General features: G+C 40.4%; 1 protein-coding gene across 1 annotated transcript; it reads right to left on the reverse strand.

Moving 5' to 3' along the window:
• Positions 1-16,851: 16,851 nt before the first annotated feature.
• On the reverse strand, positions 16,852-20,019 carry tbxtb (T-box transcription factor Tb; the record flags this gene model as incomplete). Its single annotated transcript, XM_083695506.1, has 8 exons — positions 16,852-17,118; positions 17,298-17,434; positions 17,948-18,124; positions 18,237-18,298; positions 18,470-18,531; positions 18,772-18,906; positions 19,137-19,401; positions 19,814-20,019. 8 exons carry the CDS (start codon positions 20,017-20,019, stop codon positions 16,852-16,854), a joined length of 1,311 nt encoding a protein of 436 aa, XP_083551632.1.
• Between the last annotated feature and the right edge of the window lie 1,189 nt (positions 20,020-21,208).

The raw sequence follows: 21,208 nt of genomic DNA on the forward strand, positions 1-21,208 counted from the left end.
CCAGAAAACCTCAAAATGTCCACCAGGGTTCTGTGCTCTCTCCTGTTTGATTTCTATCAATTCAGACAGGCACTGGCCACGCTTCTTTCTCTGTCAATATTACCCTGCCACCGCATCCCGCATCCAGCTGAGCATTCACACCATGTGTGTAACAGAGAAATTCATGGAAATCATAAAAGAAGCTGAAATCTCTAATGTGACATAGGTTCTGTATGTGAGATGAAAAGGTGCATCTGAGGGTCACTGAAGGTTTTTACAGTAGACTCCATCATCAGATCAACAGACACATTAAGAATAAGAACATGGTTAACTGCAACTCCTCTCCTAACTGTTCTGACCTGTGGACTGTGTTGAACATACTCCCCTCCTAATTGTGTAAATCTCCATACATGAATTGCATATATTGACATATATGTACGCTCATACATAAACAGCCACCCCACCCCCACTACCACCCCTGTCCAATTGAGCAAAATAGAGCACCCCTTTGATTTGATTTGTATGTGCTTCTACACTAACACATACACTACTAACTGCAGCATGTGCAGTATACACACACACACACAGACACACACACACACAGACAGAGACACACACACACACACACACACACACACACACACACTAAATCACATGCGGCACACACACTATAGAGACTTGCACTTCAGCCCCTCCCCTCCCTCCCAGTGAATGGTCTGCTCTGACGATCCACAGGACAGCCGGAGCATTGACGTCAGAGGCAGGCCCATGAAAATACAGGGTCCCTGGGGGGCTGAGGGAGTTATGCACATCTTCACAGCTCTGCTAGCAACTAATTCAGCTACCATTGAACATTCTGTTCTCCCTTATTCGTCAGATATGTAATAACAATAGCATTGTCATGCACTTATACATACTGTAGCCATGAACATATGCATGCAACAGCTATGCAGATCATCTCAAATGTGACGTCAATAAGAGCCATTACACTGCACTTCATTTAAAACATGTTGATGCGATTGTATGGCCTCTGTCAATTTATGGACTCAATAATTGCTTTCACATTACAATCTCTCTCTCTCTCTCTCTCTCTCTCCAGGTATGAACATTTTTTCATGTCAATAATAATAACAAGACATTATAGGAATGAACTGTGTAGGCCTACTATATATACATTTAAATAAATAAAAACAAATTATAGAATAAAATAATATTGCTGGCTCATTAAAAGCAAAAGTCTTCAGTTGATTTTTAAAAGAGCCTAATGTTTGCTTATTTATTGGGGAATTGCTCAAATGGAACTAATACATACAGTACTATATCTTCCCTGGAAGGTTTTTTGTAATTTTTTTCACTTGGGGTCCCCTAGTGGTCGACGGCTCTACGCGCAACACCTAGTCCGTGTATAGGTAGAGATGGGACTGGATTATGTGCTTCTGCTACTGTCCATAGTAATCAAGCCTGAGGAATATCTAAACACCCCTAAACACTAGGCTAGATCCTGATTTACCTAAGAGGAATAAAGGGGGACTAGATAAGTGAGAGGAAGAGCCAGGGAAAGAGAGAGGATGAAGTATGATTGTTAGAGAGAAAAACAAAAGGATGAGCATTTAGAAAGGACACAGATGAAAGGGCACATGAATAAAAAAAAAAACAATCTAAGTGGCAAAAAAAAAAAGGGATGAAAAAAGTGAGGGGGAGTCGGGGGGGGGGGGGTTATCTGCGTCATAGCCGAGCCGACGGGGCAGGCTCAAGCAGGAGATGCTGTTACTGCCACTCACAGCACCCAACAGGGCCTCATGTCCTCCACGTCACAGAGCTGGCAAAAATTACGCTTAACTCCTGTGAAACATACGCTCACACACACACACACACACACACACACTTCATTCCTGTACACTTAACGCCGCACTAATTGTAATCTACTGCATACATTACATGCTATTTTGCTTAAAAGCTACCACAATGTTTTTTCTTGCCAAAAAATGTGCAAATTGCACTCTTTACACAAACGTACACACTTGCTGTTTTACACACTCTCTTCCTGCTGGACTGACAGAGCTAATGGTTCATGGACTTACTAACATATTTATTACATTACATGACTTCATTAGTAAAGTAGGTCGACTGAGTCCAAAATAAACCTAAAAATAACCTGAGCTCTTCTGGTACAGTTGTTAGATCTACCTACATTGTTTTGAGGGAGGGGGGAGGTAATCAGACACAGCTACCATCAGTGAATTTGATCATTCCATACTCAGCGGCCAGTCATAATAATAACACCTCATCATCTTTACTGACAATATACCAATAATGTAAGGGACCTCACCAACAACATGTACACTTAGTACTACCCACACGGCAAATGCAGTCTCTCTCTGTCTCTGTGACTAGCACTCATAGACAAGCACGCACGCACACAGACACACACAGACACACCTCTCACAAACATGCTGTTTGAGATCAGAGACCTGCAATTTCATTGAGGCCATTCCTGACAATGGATTTTCACCCTCCCTCACTCTGGGAGATAATTATGATGATGAGTGTGTCGTCTGGGGTTTCAGGCTGAAAAAAACAAACATACTGTAGCCCATTTAAGCTTTGTGTGTACCATACTGGGGTTTACTGACGTCACTGACACATGTAAAACGGTTCACTGTTCAATCTGGTAAAATCTGGTGACAAGCACAAGACATTCAATATGTGTGTACACACCAATGTTCCCTCTAATTTTTCATGTGTCTGGGCATACACACAAGCTCCCTGAGCACACTGAGGACCACTGTGAGCAACATCAGATGTGCACGCTGTGCACATCTGAAAAAAAGTTGCGCTACGCAGCAACTGGCGGCAAATTCAAATGTGCGTAACGCAGCAACCGGCGGTAGATGCAATCGCAGCATCCGACACAAATGGGTTAAGTCCGCCGCATTGTTGTTAGCTAGCTAACCTGCATGGTGCGTATGGGCAGGGCACATATGCAAGCACTATCAATGCTATGATTGGCTGCGTAGCGTAAGTAAACCGTATCGTATCATTGGCTGGACACCTGTCACTCACTGTGTTACATTGAAAAATGGTACAAAAAACACATTATTGGTCTAATTAATTAGATTAGATTAGGTCTAATATTAGATATTAATTAATACGTTTATGGTGAATTTTATTTTATGCGCTGCATAGATTTTCTTGTGCGCTGAGAATGTGCGAGCAGTGCGCGATTGCGCAGGCGCGCAGTTTAGAGGGAACATTGGTACACACGCACACACATATATGCCACTACTTTGTTTTTGTTTTGCATATGAATGGAATGTGGAATGTAAGTTTTTCTTTTCTTTTTTTACTGATTTACTGACGCGGTTGTTTTAACCAGCAATCCATGATTTACTTAATCTTGCAGATTTGTACCCTACACTCTCTGCAGATATGACTGTATTTGGACTTGAGTGTGTTTACATGATAACATAATTCAGTACAGCGGCAGTGAGAGTTTTATGGGTTCTATGATGACATTGTAACAACAATGGGAGCAGCAGCCATATATCTCCCAGCAGGAGTTAAAGCCTGCAGGTTGTGACGCATTCAGGGGACGCGAGGCGTGACCTCACCACTCTGCAAGTCACCTCAGACATAGACAGAGAAGTTATTACTGGCACGACCAAGGCAGACATTTTATCCCTTTCACTCTCTCTTTCTCTCCCCCTCTCCCATCCTTTCCCTCCTGCCCTGCATTTGTTTTTCAGTCAAAGCACCAATGCATAGACATTAGGAATTCTGTTAAGTTATAACATAGGACAGCATTGTACTTCAGCTCAGCTATAACCAATCTTTTAGAGCATGAACGTTCTGAGTTGACCTGTTAAGACCCAGTACTGAATATCATGCCCTGGACGTGGGCTTTGAATCACTTACATAGTACATCCACAGCAGGTCACTAGGCCAGTACTTATAGCTGAATGATGTCATACATGCTGTCACTGTACTTACTGTGACAGTACACTTTGTGTGTATAGTGAGGTGCTGAAGAGAAACTCTGTGTAGCCTCTACCTTTTGTGTTGGCCCAGCACTTGGCTGTATTGTAATTCAAGCAGGCAAGCATATTTAAAAATATAAATAGTTTCCATACTGCAGTTATTCAGCTATATGACATCACGATGCACATGCAGCACAATTACGAATTAAGTGAACATTCAAAAACCTGTGATTTATCACATTCAGTGTTCTCGCTCTCACTCTCATTTGTTTGGTCTATCTCTTTCATTCTTATCATGAACTACCATGAGTGCCAACAAGTCAAGCAGGAATTAAAAAATAAGGTTCCTGGTTTTGGTTAATTCAGAAATTCAAGCTTTATTAAGACCCTACAAGTAGCCCATACTCATGTTTCTGACCAAAATAGCACATTAAAAAACATTCAACATTAAATAAAAATGTCACTATGAACCATAATTCTATAGGCTAACCATCTACACAAAACCTTAACAGGGTGTGGATCCAAAGGGAGAATAAATAAAGGGATGATATGAGAAAACCATATTCAGACTGTAGCCATGCCGGCAGCCTTCATCACAAACAACACATGAATCACAGGTGAGAATTATGGATAATGACGTACAGGTCTGTCAATATCTCACTCAGGGTAGACAGCGGAATGCCAAGACAGCTCTGCCGCCAGACGTCAGGTCTGTCTGTTTACAGATAACACAATGCACGCACACACACACACACACACACACACACTACTGTGACAATGGCCAGCGACATGACCTAATTATATAAATGAAGATATGCTAGGCTGCTGCCCTCTGGAGTAAAGAAACATGCAATATTCTAATGAGACAACTACAAAAATGACTAAGACATTTAATTTAATCCTTTTAAAGGTACTTTGCAGGAAGGATGTTTGGTATAAATTTGACATTTGTATCTAAAATAATCACTGAGGTTGGGATATTTGTGACATTCTGTCTTTACCCTTTACCCTAGAGGAGGTAAGGCACACCATTTACCATGTGGATACTTCAAGGCTACTCTTGGTTTAACATGAAGCTTAACCATGTGCTTAAATATTAAGAGTACAAACATTCATGAATGTGAATACTGAAAACTATAAACATGGAACATTTCCAAACGACCATCTTTCAAATTAACTTTTTATTAACAGAATTTCAGGACAATTCAAATCATCATGGTCATGTTTGTTCCATTTTCACATGCAATGATCCAACAGCCTGAGCAATTACAACTAGGGGACAAATCTCATAAACATCAGATATCACCTGAGCAAATTTGTGACATACTATTGAATCAACTTCAACTTCTCTTATGAAATGGCATGAGAGACATGATACATGGATTTAAGGTGTCATTTTAAGGTATAATTAATTCCACTATGATGACTTCTACAAATCCCTTCAGACATCATGAATTATACACAGATTTGCTGTCATGAATTCATCATACAACGGCAACATATAGAAGCCAACTTGTTGGCATCTTGCTTTCTCTTTTATCTTCTTTAATTTACAGAACAAAGGAAGCTTATAACAAAAGGCATACCCATCAGATTCTTAGCCTTGAGGTTAAAAAGGCCGGCCAGTAACCTAGAGGTCACTGGTTTGATCCCCAGTACTGACGGGAGGGTGTGAGCCAGCGACCGGAAGGTTGCTTCATATCTCAGGTGCCTACCACTGCTGTTGTGCACTTGAGCAAGGCACTTAACCCCTAACTGCTCGAGGCGCGCTGCACTGTGGCTGACCCTCTGCTCTGACCTCCCTGGGTATGTGCATACAGTATGTGTAGGGGCTACGTGTGTTTCTCTGCCGACCTTCCCAGTGGAGTGATTCTTTATTCTTACAGTTTGGCTCCACCTAGTGCTATCAGGGGTCGCTGATACTGTACAATATACCCGCACAAAAATAGTGGTTTGTTGTAGGGAATTCCATGCAAAGCAGTTTTTACTGAAAAAGTAACCATATTGAAAAATATGAATGCCGTGCACCTGACAGAGTAAAATAAAAGTAAATTCATGATTCTGTGAACGTTACTCATGTTCCGGACATTTTGTACACTAGACCTGCAATTCAAAACTAAACCACTAAGTGGTATTATTGTGTAGGACAAGAGCATGGTAAGGGGATGATACAAAGTTCAGTATAGATGAACTGGTAATTACTGTACATGAAATGAGATCAATTATATGCATGTACCTGAGTGTACAGTGCCATCTGATCATCTACTTCTATTACAAACGCATGTGCAAACTGATAATTGTACGTGTGTGTGCGTGCATGCGTGCGACAGACCAATGATAAACAATAAAGCAAAGAACAACCAGTTCAGTTCAAGTGCGGTGGGACGGAGGCTTAAGCCACCAGTCTGCCATCAAGAGTGTGGCAATAAGAGTGAACGCTACTACGCTCACAATGTCTTTGAGCAACACTACCAAATAAACCAGATACACACGGCACATTGTTGGAAAACCCATGCCAGAGTGTGAGGTTAAAGTGTAATCCATCCCATCAATCCTCAGTATAATCCATTGCAGCAGACTATTCATGCTTATACCGAAACCATACCCAGATAACAACCCAGATAAATCAAAATAGCATAATTTATTGCTATGCATAATTGCTATGTAGGAACAGGCTGATGTGCTTTTTAATGTGTTCTTAATGAGATCAAAAGTTCCTATTGTTTTAGGAGAGCTGGCATTCGTTCTGAAAATGATTACAGAGAGCTCCTGAAAGCAATCTAATATACTGCAGGTGGACTACTGTCTAGTGACTAACTGTACTTTTTCCAACTTCATTTGCATCAAGGGATGATGACGCTTGAACATATCAGAGGATTTTAGATAATTGTTTCTTCATAGAGATTGAATGTAGATTCACTATTTTCTATCATGGCCATTTTTACACTAAAATCTGGACCTTTAAATTATTCTGGTTTTAGAAAAGTAACTTTATCATGCTAGAATTCACTTTTGAATGTTAATGTTTTGATGCATCACAACAAAAAAGGCCTAAGGGTCATGTTCATGTTTTTGATTACAATATTTGATTACAATAATTCAGTAACTTCAGGGAATATTATGCAAAGCAAATGATTGCTTATGGTTGTGTACACACATTGTGCTTTAGGGGATGAGATGTTTAAACTGATCTGTGAATGTGCCTCATGGACACTGGCCAGTGGCTGATAGAGGAAACAGAGGAGAGGCCCTGTGTGGAACCAGGAGAGTTCCTCTAATCGACAGGTCCAGGCTCCACACCAAGAGCCAAGACAATAAACTCTTTGTGGCCCTGATATGAATCAGCAGAGGCAGCAGAAGCAGCAAGGTCATTTTCAATAGTACTTTGTCTAGGGTTGTGCATGCTGTACTAGTACAGACATACAGTACGTCCATAACACTTGCCACAGTGGAGTCATGAGAAATACTATAATAAGAATAAAGTAGAACATGAGAAAATAAGCAATTGGTATGTCTTTATACTAGACGCATACTGTACATTTCATCTTGCCCGTCTATGGTAACATGGCACATGTTTGGAAATGCAGTGTGACCAGAGGTTTGACCCATTTTTTAGATTTATAAGCTTGTTTTTGAGTACTTGTTTTTGGCATTAGCAAAGGGCAGGCATTGGTCCGATTAATTTATCTTTATAGCACAGGGATTGTCTGATATTAAAACAGATTATTAGACTGGCACATCCATCCAAATATGAGTGCAATCCTGCAGCAGATGCTCTAAAGCAATGCCCTTGAATGAGCTGAGAGTTATCAACCAGTGCCTTATTTTGACAAGCAGAGTGATTTTTGGAATACATTTGTGGATGTATTTCATTTTGGGATGTGATCTGACAGAAATTATGTCACTCTTTCGACAGTATCTTAGTGTTCGGCGAAAAACCTACATCTGTAGATCAAATTGTAACTGAGTTTTACTTCTACAATTTGAGTTTTACTGCTACAGTATGCATGTGTGACAAAAATGACCCAATGCAGCAGTAGGAGATTATATTTGCTATCAGCCAAAATGTGGGTGAAGTGAGGCCTGGATCTAGCTTGATGGCATGGGTAGGAGATGGCTTTGGTGGAAGGGGTTGGAGAATTCACCCCCTAAGTAGTCCCAGATGCCAAACTCTGCAGGGGTAGGAAGTGCCCGGTTCCTCTTCCATGCTAGCCAAGGGAAACTCTCATTTGGGCCCAGACCCAAAGAATAGAGCCAACAGCTCTGCTGCCGGGTCACATGATGTGTGTAAACAACTCAACAGTACCAAGAAGCCAAGAGAGGGCATATGGGTTAAATAAAACTCCTGCCAGCCCAGTCACAATAAAAAAGGTTTCAATGGTTTCCAAAGGTGGTGTAATCTGAAAGTCACTCAGCCAGCAGTCATATCATCAGTGAGAGAGAGCGAGAGAGAGAGAAGTAGGCTACTGTACTTTAAGCTGAGTGAGAAAGCAGGTTTTCGATGCGTGAGCACCACAAAGTACTTTTCAAGTCGCCGTTGTTTCCACATAAATTACGTCAAGTAGCATAGGCCGAAGCATTTTGTGAGACACATGAACTCCATTCAAGAAATGCACCATGCCACAAAACTAAGTAGGCCCAAATACATGAGTTACATGGATACCACATACGTTAAACATAATGAGCACAGTATGAATGTAACTACTGAAACAGTGGCACTTGCACATCGTCTACACTTGCAGAACGACTTCTCATCGTACCTTGATCACTGCATTCCGCACGCGGGAAGCCTTCGTCGCTTAGACTTTTTCGTTTCTTCGACATTTGCTGCTGCTCCTCCGTCGTTGAACTGTTCTGAGGCAACAGCAGTTGCAAAGGACACTATGTATGTTGGCTGGCAATGCACATACAACAGAAAGGGGACGGTGAGTGTAGAAATTCAGACAAATCTCTGTCCCATTCATTCAGAACTCTTCGCTCAATGTCCTCCTCTCCAGCCGATCTCCAAATCAATGCGGGTTGAGAAAGCAGGTGCGCGGAAGCCCAGTCACCGACTCACAGACGATATTGTCAGAATGTAAGAATATCCGCGGTCATTGGACAAGATGTGTTTCTCAAGATAAACAGGTATAGTTGACCCTGAGGAATGATAAATAATGCATCGCAGGCGATTTGTTGATCACGTGTTTCCAGGATTATACTGAATCGTGTTCAGCGGGAAATTACGCATGAGAGCCAACTTGATACTGAGCCGTTCCATGTCTGTCCACGAAAACACATTTGTCGGGGGGCGCAAATGATTAGTTTTGGTAGTAGATAGACTAGTTTTCATGTTCAGTTATGTCATTGTATAGCTCCTGTTGCGAACTAAGATAAAACTCGGAGCCTTGGCACACTGGTGACTGCTATTACAACAGAACCATACCTTGAAGAAAGCAGAGCAAACTATAAACTGCGATATACTGTAACATGCTCCCTTTCAGCGTTTCCTTCAACACTAATAACTGATGCCAGTCGGGTGAGGCAGACCCCCTCTAGGCAAGAGGATTCAACGTTTGCCGTGGCATGCGCGCGAGAGGCAATACCAAATAACTCGTTGGGGAAACAGTGCACGGTACTGTACCTTTCTGCTCAAACAGAGACTATCAGTCCAGCGATGTCTAAAACATACTGTACATGTCTTTATCAATCCTTTTGTAAAATGTTTTAATCCAGTTGCTAGGGAAACACAATTCGACCACACATGACTCAGTAGGCTACTTCAGCGACCAGATTTTACGCAGCGGTTCCTTCAGCATTCGAGTCGAAGGCACAGAGCAAATTAAGCAATTTTCAGTAAGTGTAATGTTATCTTAATAAGTTAATAACATAAGTCTCACAAGCGGTTGTCAGTTGCGTGCATCTTTACTCAAGTAACATCAAGTAACAACAACGATAGCCGTCAACCAGCTGTCAATCAACCCGGCTGTCTTTACGACAGCTACTGTTATCAGTACAGTAAGTGGTCGGCCTAAGCCTACAGGAGAAGCACTGGGGTTGCTCTGTAGTGATGTATGGGGCAATGACGTCAGTAGCTTCCTTCTTATACTTTTGTTTCTCTGCCCGTGCAAATGGTGACTAGATTGACTCATCAGAAATGCCATACGCAAATCACGACACAAATCAACCAGGCGTACCTTAAGAGAGAATGGAAAGAGGGGCAAGTGCAAATCGAACACACTGAAAGCTCCACATTATTTTTCTGTTTTGAGTAGACCTATTGTAAAATAGGTGCATGCCCAGTCCTTGTTCAGTCAACCTTTAACACAGTCTCAATACAGAGCGCAATTAGGAGGCATACAGGCTTACTTCTCCCTGACACACCTGTCTGAGATGATGGAAAGAGTCTCAAAATCAGCTGCCCTCCAGATAGCGGGGCGTAAGTGCGATCATAAATGCAAAAAATGAGCGTGCTAACTCCGACCATCAGTGAATCAGGCTGGGATTTGGGTGTCAGCGTCCAAATCTTGCGCATCCTATGAGAACAAATGAGGATAGTGAGATCGCAAACGTGTTGTACAGGCAACCTCTACGCGGAATACGTATTGCATTGTTATTGCATTTGATCTCATTTCTATTGAGAAAATATTGGGACCGTGACACCTGTTGAGCCATTCAGTGTATCCCCCCCCTCTCTCTCTGTCTATCTGTCACACACACACACACACACACACACACACACACACACACACACACACACACACACACACACACACACACACACCCTACTGTATCTCTCTCTATCCCTCTGATTTAAATATATCCACTGGACTCTAATTTGCCTGTTCTCTGACAGTTATTCCTTTATGTTGATGCGTCTCCCTCCTGGCAGTTTCATCTAGGCCGACAGTGCCATTTATTCCAATGACGCCCGTGGTATATTTTGACACGTTTCTCGTGCTTCGCTGATCCCCTCCCCCTCCCCATTCACGGCAGCTACTGACGTCAAATGTGCTTGCGTCAATGCGCGCACTTTGACAGATAGGATAAATAGGATCCAAATGGGATAAATAGAGGTTTCTTTTTTTGCCTTCAAGGCTTTTTCGTTTTGGGAAAAAAGCTCCACAATCATTGCGCTCCATATATACAGAAAAGTTACATCTTAACGTCTGTTTGTATGTCCATCTGGTCTACAGGCAGTAGCGGTCGATCTGTGGGCTGAGGGGCCGGTGGTAAAGTAAGATATTGGCCGGTGGTAAAGTAAGATATTGGCCGGTGGTAAAGAAACACCAAAAATAAAAATACAAGAGTAAATGAGCGACGCAGCCCACTGCTCCATCTCCCCCATTGGTCCATTCTCCCTTTTCGCGCGGCCCTGCCTAACAGTCCTTTCAATTTGTCATTTAAAAGTGTTATTTGCTGTGATTATGTCAAGGCCATTATATTGTGATAATATATGTGACGTATATATTAAGGTGACATCATATTGCATTTGATGACCCTGTCCTCTCTCTGTGTTATGGGAGGTAGTGTTTGATACAGGGTATTCTAACACCGCATCCTAACAGGTCTGCTACAGAGGAGCGTAATGTTCCCGCCAGCTAATGTAACCTGCTACAACAGAAACGCCACGTGGATGCAGAATACATATCCCACCCAGTCTGTTTTTGCATGGAAAGTCAAATGCATCAATTCCGAACTTGACTTTATGTTGAGAGCCCTGTCAAATCTGAATATCTTCAGAGTTGTATTTCGGTTTATCAGCTTTTCAGCGGTTTAACGCTATTTTATGCATGTAGCCTACTGCTAATATCAATGTTTCTATTACATTATCATATTATGAAGCTGAGTGAATATATTTTAAGCATCCAACAAGCATTGAAACATATACAGTCATGAGAAAAAGTTAGGACACCCCCCAAAATATTAAGTTATTCTCTTAAAAATATGGACATATCAATATGTTATCTTCTTTCTAACAATGTCTATAGATAAAGGGGATGTAATTGAACAAAAAACTATGAAAATGTAACTTTGTAATCATTTATTTAACGAAAAATTAACAATAATGCCAATTCCTACTGAGGAAAAAGTTAGGACACCCTATGCCCTAATAGCTAGTATTGCCCCCCTTGGCTGAAATAACCTCAATTAGACATTTCTTATAACTGTCTACAGGTCTCTGACATCAATTGGGAGAAAGTTTTTCCCACTCCTCCTTGCAGAATTCTTTCAGCTGTGTGATGTTCGAGGGGTGTCTTGCATGCACAGCCAGTTTCAAATCAATCCACAGCATCTCAATAAGATTAAGATCCGGACTTTGACTTGACCATTCCAGAACTCTCAATTTATTTTTCTTGAGTCATTCCTTGGTAGATTTACTGGAATGTTTTGGGTCATTGTCATGTTGCATGGTCCACATCTGCTTCAGCTTCAACTTTCGAACAGATGGTCTCACATTTTCCTCAAGCACCCTCTGATACAATACAAAATTCATAGTGGATTCTATGATGGTGAGCTGACCAGGCCCTGCTGCAGAAAAGCAGCCCCAAACCATGACATTTCCACCCCCATGCTTCACAGTTGGTATGAGGTTCTTGTTCTCAAATGCTGTCTTGGTTTTGCGCCAAACATGTTTACTCTTACTGTGCCCAAATAGTTCAACTTTGGATTCATCTGTCCAAAGCACATTGTTCCAGAAGTTCTGGTCTTTCTCTAGGTGTTCTCTGGCAAACTTTAGTCTTGCCCTGATGTTTTTTTTTGACAGCAGGGGTTTCCTCCTTGCACACCTCCCATGTAATGCAAACTTGTTCAGTCTCTTTCTTATGGTGGATGCATGTACTTTGACATCAATTGTGGCAAGAGATACCTGTAGGTCTCGTGATGACATTCTGGGATTGTTGGAGACTTCTTTAAGCATCTTTCGGTCAGCTCTTAGGCTGAACTTGCTTGGGCGGCCTGACCTGGCCATGTTGGTGGTGGTTTTAAATGTTCTCCACTTGTAAATTATTTTCCGGACAGTGGAATGGCCAATTTCGAATAGTTTGGAGATCTTTTTATATCCCTTCCCAGACTCATATGCATCTACAATTTTTCTTCTGAAGGCCTCAGAGAGCTCTTTTGATCTCGCCATGGTGATGCAACTCACTTCAACAATCAAGAGCAAACCAAACTAAATATCTGAGGTTTAAATAGGACAGGCTCCTCCAAAATCCTCTGTAACGATGTTCTAATCATTTGCACCTGATGTGGTGCTCTTTATTATAATTTTAGGCATTTTAAGTGGAACTAAATGTAGGGGTGTCCTAACTTTTTCCTCACAAGAAGATTGCATTTCTATTAATTACATTTTACCAATAATTTTTTAAATAATTTGTTTCAGTTGTATTTGTTTAGTTATATTACCTCAATTTTTCAATATTGTTCAAATGAATATCAAATGTCCATATGTTTGAATATGTTGAAGAAGACAAAGGTTTTCATAGGGTGTCCTAATTTTTTCTCATGACTGTAATTTCAGGCACTTTGTATGGGGTTTACGCATATAGATTGGAGACATTCGGGCGAGATGAGCGTGTTAGACTCCTATTGTAGTCAAAGTTACTTGCTACACCAGTGCGTGCGTGAAGCATAGACTTTGAGCATCTGAGCTAGCAGCAACGTAAAATTAGGATTGGAGTCTATTTTTTCTTGCATCCACGCGTGTAAACCCCATACAAAGTGCCTTAAATTATAGGTTTCAATACTTTTTGACACATAAGAACATATTCACTCAGGTTCATAGCATGAGAATGTAATAAAAATATATACTGAAATGTATGCATTCACTGCAATGTAAGTCGCTCTGGATAAAAGCGTAAGCTAAATGGCATACATTAGAAACATTTATATTAGCAGTACATGCATAAAATATCGGTACCTGTTTGAAAAACGAGCTGATAAACCGAAATACAGTCCTATTTATATTTGGAGGTAAAGCACAAGACCCAAATCGGTCTCAGATTTGACAGGACTCTCAATATAAAACAAGAAATCACATAAAACTCACTTTACCTATTTAGCAACAACTTGTCCCATCTTAGAAGACGTTTACGTGCCATAGATGGGCAACCATAAACCGGCAAAAGGCACTCAATAAACAATACAAATGTACACATTTCCTCAGTGTCTCTGCAGACATCCTTGTATATAATATATGGAATAGATCAGTGATCACACGGTTGTTTAGAACTTCCATATTGCCAGGGATAGTAATCTGATCTGGGCGACTTGATTATTAACATTACACCTGATTCCAATTACCAACTCTGATGGAGTTTCACAAATGACGATTCTATCCTGTCAATGGTATTTTTTAATTTTTTATCATGGACCTCAAATACGCTATGGAGACACAAAACCATCACCTCATGCAGCAATAACATAATAAAGAATTTGAAAATAACATTCACAGATAAGATCACACCAGTTATACATAATGGTGATTATTTATATTAGTTATTATACGATCAATGTTTGCAAATATCATAGTATTGTGTTTATCAAAATAAAGTGGTTTATATTATACAATCTTTCCCTAAACCATGGATTTACCAGATTTAAACTGATACGCAACTTCACTGACCCCTAGTGGAAAGTGAGGTGACTTTTGCAGTACATTGTAATTGATCAAGGTTAAATTTAGGCGTGCTCTAAATGACAGGCCTGAAAACACAGCAATCACGTTTAAGCAGCTGTGAGTTTAAATTCTGTAGGTGCGTCTCTGTTGTGTTTAGACGGTATGACTGTGCTAAGCTAGCTGTCAGAGCAATAGCCCTTGTGAGTTTGCTTAATTTGTTTGAGATATAGACAGGTAGACAGGTACAGTCATACCACCCCCGCCCAGACAAACAGCCATTACAGGCAAGGAACAGTAAATAGATAAAATCCATATACTTGGAAATCAAAAACGATGTTTTAAGTGAGAAGTTGTGGCTTGTCAAAAGCTGGAAATTAAAAACGAGCACCACCACCCATATCTATACATATGCACTAACAAGGTTTTCCAACATACAGCTTTTAGATACCTACTATAGTGCTGTATGTTGGTCTACTGTACTTCAAACAAGTAAAAGTCTGGATTTAAAGATGAAATAAGATACTTTTTGATCCAAAAATATGAGTAGGCCTTTTCCCTCAAGTTAGCAGTGGACGCATCATAGGAACATTTGGAGTGTTGGATGTAAAAATGAAACAAAATAGGATTCTAGTTTACACATTAAAATGCAGCAATGAAGCATGTTAGATATACTATGAATCACTTCCTCCACTGCATTAAAAAGAGTCAATGGTTACTGTTATGGAGCAAATGGGTTCAGTATGACAAATATCGATTTGAAGAAAACTGCCCTCATCACATGGACTTGTGAATTAAAGCTGGGTGACAGGCCAGTTCCCTAGACTTAATCACCAGCGTTTCTCACCTCTGACAGCTAGGGGGTCTTGACAGTCACTCACATTCCATACATCCCTTGTGGTTACTCCTGCCTCCATAGACTTAGATGGATGCAATTCCTCACCTATGTGAGTGGAATTCACTCATAAGGGGAGAGAACAGGTCTGAGTTAGCCGAGCCAGTGGCAGCACTGTATGTATGTGGGGCAAAAGTGTATAAGGTTATAGAAATGCACAGTAACCAATATCAGTCAGCTCATGATGATGTTAAATTTGCTTGAAATTGGTGACATCTACAGCACAGGGCTCTGGTTGCATGCCTGCTGCCATCCTATAGTGCTATTGGTAAACTAAAAGTATACAGTATGTTTGCCATCCTATTAAATTGAAGCCATATGCTGTCAAAAAGGCTTAATTTCAGTGCTATTGACTTTTTACATTTACATTTACATTTATGGCATTTAGCAGACGCCTTTATCCAAAGCAACTTAAATAGAGCTTATCGATGCTCCTCATGTTACATTGTTTTCTGTTTGCAAATCGTTCCATCTTTTCTGATATCAGTAAAGGAACTGCTTCACTCTCTAGCTTTTTGCTCTGTGTTTTCAACTGGACCACCCCAATCCTTCTCTGAAATGTGGTGTGTGAGGTGAAGGGGCTTTGGGACCAGCTATATGACTGCATCCTGCTCTTTAGGGTCAGGGTGATATATGGCTGACTGTTATTAGTAGCTCAGGAAGGTTGGTCTCTCTCTCTCACCTGATGAGGTAGGCTGAAGTATGACTATTGACTGCCTCTTAATGGTCCTACAGTTTCCTAGCTGCATCTTTTGGTGTTTATTCAACACAAGATTCCTTGATCTTCTAAAGCTGTAAACAATGAATTATGCTCTGGATAATAAATAAAACAAAAGTACTCATTGTTAACTTTTTATTTACAGGTGAAAGGACTCATGAAAGACAATCAATGATCAGTTCAAACATTAGCTTATTAATTCCAGTTGGTTCAATTAATAAATTCAATAAAGTACAAATTCAACACATGTAATAATAGAATACAAAAACATATTTTATCTAATTATACATATTTACACTATACACAACACTTTCACTGTACAATTATTACACATAGTTTTATCCTGCTTTGGAAACATCTCTGTCAAATGAATGGGTAAACTCAATATCACAAACAAAGCAGAATTAGTTATGCGTTAAATGTATGCATTTAAAAAAGCAGTGCTAATTGTAACAGATACAGGCTTTGTGAGCCTTTGGATTGCTTACATGACCCTTGTTACATTCAAAAGTCAGAAAACATCACACAAACTAAATTCTTACATTGATTGTAACAGAGGACAAAGCATTATGATCATAGGCCTCTCAATTTTCAATAAACACAGTGTGAGTGTGTTCCCACTAAAGGGAGGGAGGTGTAACTGGTGTGTTCCCACTAAAGGGAGGGAGGTGTAACTGGTGTGTTCCCACTAAAGGGAGGGAGGTGTAACTGGTGTCCACGCTGTTGGCAAGCGTGTGTGGGGAGACGTTTCATACTGTGAGGTGTCATGCACCTCTAAGGCTGTACTGCCGTCATACAGCGTGGAGCCAGAGGTGGGTGCTGTGATTGAGTGGGAGAAGCCAGGGTAATGGCTGCTGGAGCCATGCAGGAACTGGGAGCCCAGGCTGTTAGACATTCCTCCAGACTGGGACACGGGAGTGAGTGAGGGGTTACTCATGGACCACAGGCTAGCATACTGGCTGCAGATAGGGAGAGACCACAATTTCATATCACTCACAAAATCACACATTCGGCATGAGGACATAGACAACAGCCTACAGGGACAGAGACAGAAGTATCCATGAGATGGAGGACGTGAAAGAGGAAGTTGATGTATGAATAGCAGGAGAAAAATTAAGAGGATGAAGACGCTACAGACCTGGAGTTTGTACAAGCGGTGGAACTATGGGTCATGGGCAGCAAACTGGAATGGGATGGCATCTGGAGACTGGACCAGTTATCATGAGAAGGTAGCATGGACAGACAACCTGAAGAGTTATCAGAGTAACCAGCTGCAAGAGTACAACAGGAGACGAGAATGAAACCCTGAAGTGTATGAAGCCATCTTCTATATATCATGGCAGAGGTGTTAACATAATGAGTATTATTCTGTGGTAGATTTTTATTTCTGATACCCCCAGATCACTATTCCACAGAATGAAACAGACAGATCTCCATCACATTCACAATTAATTACACCAGTGAAAACAAATAATATGTCATTACAAGAGTCATTAGATCCAAATAATGAATGGCCTTAATTAGGGCTCTACAGATTAGGCTCAACAATCCCCACTAGACCAGTGACACATAGTGATGGCTACAGTTGTGTGTGAATATGGCCGTTCATGCATTCCCTGCCTGAAGCCTAGCTGTTTACAGCTTTGAGTGTCTGCTCACACAAAGGCCAGAGGAATGCAAAACATTCCCTGGTCAGCCACATTTGTTTGAGTTTCTTGTTAATGGTGGGGAGGAAAGGGTGTATGCCCTGGATGGTGGATACACAGAGGGTGGGAAACACTCACTGGGGGAGCTGGTCCTATGGGTGTAGGGGCTGGTGTATGGTGCAGAGCGATGGTTCCTCAGGGTGGAGTAGCGCTCACAGCCATGTGATGAGGACAGGGACAACGGGCTCCCAAACTGGCTGTGAGGATTGGTAGTTGGGCAGAGAGAGCCTGTACCAGGGATGAACCAGCCACTCACTGAGCCCAGAGGGAACAGAAGGAAAGATAGAGACACATCAATATACAGTTTCCTTTACAACATCGAAAATAGGGTAACAATGGCCTAGTAATAATCAAACCTCTCACTTACATTGAGAATAGCTTGACTGTTGGTTTTCACTAACGTCATCCATAATGTCCTTATGGTCAGTTCTGTTAAAGGGCAACCAGACTTGGATGTCAATAGAACACATTGCAAACTAATACTAAACCCTAATGTTGGTCTAAGGATCAATTATTCACACATTTTGTGTAGCAAATAATCTATCAAAATAGTTGTTTCAAATGAAAGCAACATTGTCAAATTAGTAATTATTGTCGTACCTTTCTTTGGCATCCAGAAAGGCCTTGGCAAACGGATTGTATTTGATTTTAAGAGCTGTTATCTGAAATGAGGGGTGAAAATACAATCAATAATGAAATAATAATAATAATGAAATAATAATAAAATAACGAATTTCAATGAACAAAATGTTTTTATAATATTCTTGTAACTAAAATTGCAAAAATGTCTGTGCTCCCGCCGTGCGTAAATGTCACTAATTTCTGTTTTACGCACACAGAATAACTCTCTTCTACTATCTATTATCCATGAACATGTACACAACGCCGATGCATAATAATACCTCCTCGTTCTGGTACGCTGTGACCGCGATGAACTGCGTCTCGGGGAAGGAATGGCTGGTGATCATCCTCTTCGGCCCTCCGACGCGCACGATATGGATACGCGGCTCGTACTTGTGCAAGGAATTCAACATGATCTGAAACGTGCAAAAATACACTTTTAACACAGATATACATACTACTGTTTGAAATGGCCGTGCTCTTTCTTTTAATCGATAATAGTATTCAAGAATTGAGTATGTGCGGGAAAAAATAACCAACATTTGCTACATATTGACATTTTATATTGAGGAGCAATAATAAAGTAATAAAAACTTAATAAACACTTTAATAATAAAGTAATTTGATGAGAAAGTCATCTCCTAACCTGTCCTCCTCCGTTTAGTTTGTTGGTGAGTTTGACTTTACTGAATGATACAGGAGCTTTCATCCAGTGGGCTCCGAAGTTTGGAGAGTCCGGATGGATATATACGCAGCTCGGGGCTTGAGGCTCTGGCTTGCCGCCGGGAACCCATTCCCCGTTCACATACTTCCATCTGTGATTGTCAGCAGCCACGAAGTCAAGCAAGAATGAGTACATGGCGTTTGGATCCAACCCAGAAACATTCACCCTCAGAACAGGAAACATGCGCCTTTGATGCAAACAAAAATAGAAATACAATGTATAATGTTTCGTTATTCCAACCCGCAAAAATACTATTTTATCTTACATTCATCTGTTTCTTGTAAACATTTTTAAGTTAAAAAGATCATTATGACAAATAACACTATAGGTTTATTTCCTATGCCATATGAAGCCTATCAGAATTTGAGGTGCTAAAAACCCGTGCAACTTTAATATCACAGTGTCTGTAATAGGCCTTCAAGTATATTTTTCGTTCAATTAATGATATCATAGCAATAATATGTCACAACTTGACTTGTGTATATATATCCTCATGTAGCTTTTCATTTCTGAAAATTAAATACTAAGAGTATGCTTACAAATAGCCTAAATGTTGTTGAGTTATAATGTAAAAAATGTTAAGACAGATTATGAATTACCTGCCGTTCTTGGTCACTATCATTTCATTAGTGAATTCCTTGAACTTTTGCCATAGTTCGTTGTCATCCAAGGAGACTTTTAGTTCCCTCTCTGTGGGATCCCCCTTCTCGCTTCCTGCCTGCAACTCATTCTCCACCGCACTGAGGAGGTGGTCAACCCGGTACTGAGTGATCTTCCCAAGGCCGTCGTTGGCACCTGAGGCCATTCTATCCATGAGCTCCAGGATGGAAGAGTAACGTATCAGATCCTCTGATAAAATAAAGTTGAGTGGGTGCTTTTCTGCTCCCAAATGTCTATTTGTCCCCTAGGTATTTCTGACATGAACAGGATGCAATACTACTCTCTCCATTGTAAGTGTCCAGCTATATACTCCGAGAATACAGTCCATTACCGGATAGGTCTTTAGAGCACAGCTGGTTGGCTGATGTTCCCTTTGATGAATGCCGTCTTGTCATCCATTGGTTAAACGCGGCCATATCCGTGAGGATGATATTGCTTCTGAAGTCCATTTCCCACAGCAAATTTGAATAAAGCCGCTTACTTTATTACTTCAGTCTGTAAATATGTACACCTATATCAAAGCCACACCTTGCAGTAAGGAAACAAACATTCTACATTATAGTATAATCTTTATAAGGCTTTATAAACTTTACTCAACCAATGCAGTAGTAGACATTTAGTAGGCTACCAAAATGATTTCTGCACATCAAATAACATAACTTTAATATTATACAACTCATACAAATATATACGTTAGAAAACAGTGGTTTCAGGTAAAATCAAAACTGTTCCACTAATGTTAAAGAGTTGGTTGTCCTCAATATGTAGGACCTATGGGAAGTGGTTTAGGGTGAGAAAAGGTAGAACACACTATACAGTTAATAAAAACACTTCTCACAAGTTCTATCATTTAGGGTTAGGGTTATGGTTTGATTTAACAATATTTATTATGATTGTTAAATCAAATTCATCAAACGAATAATCTCTGGAAAATAAATAGTCACCAGACATACATATTTCTCTTGACATAGATGCATATCCACACATTTCTTGTTATTTTATCTATTTGCTCATATTATAAACTGATAATGAATATCTCGGTATCTCGGTATCATTTTACTTTCTGAGGGAATGTAAAGCATTTTTAATTCGTTTTAGACAGTTAACTTGTAGTTTATTAAGTTTTTGTATCAGTTATTAGTACACCATAATCTAAAACAAATAAACATTTAAAGCAGAACTTTCATTTAGCAATTAGCAGAGGCTATCAACCCATGTAGCCTACATTAAAATGTTTTATACAAAATAAGCATTCAGATATGAAGTAGCAAAGAGAGAGGCCTATGAAAAACAAATTGATAATCATATCACAAGTAATCATATCAAGTACAGTT

This window comes from Argentina silus (genome assembly GCF_951799395.1).
Source record: "Argentina silus genome assembly, chromosome: X".
NCBI classification, from domain to species: domain Eukaryota; kingdom Metazoa; phylum Chordata; class Actinopteri; order Argentiniformes; family Argentinidae; genus Argentina; species Argentina silus.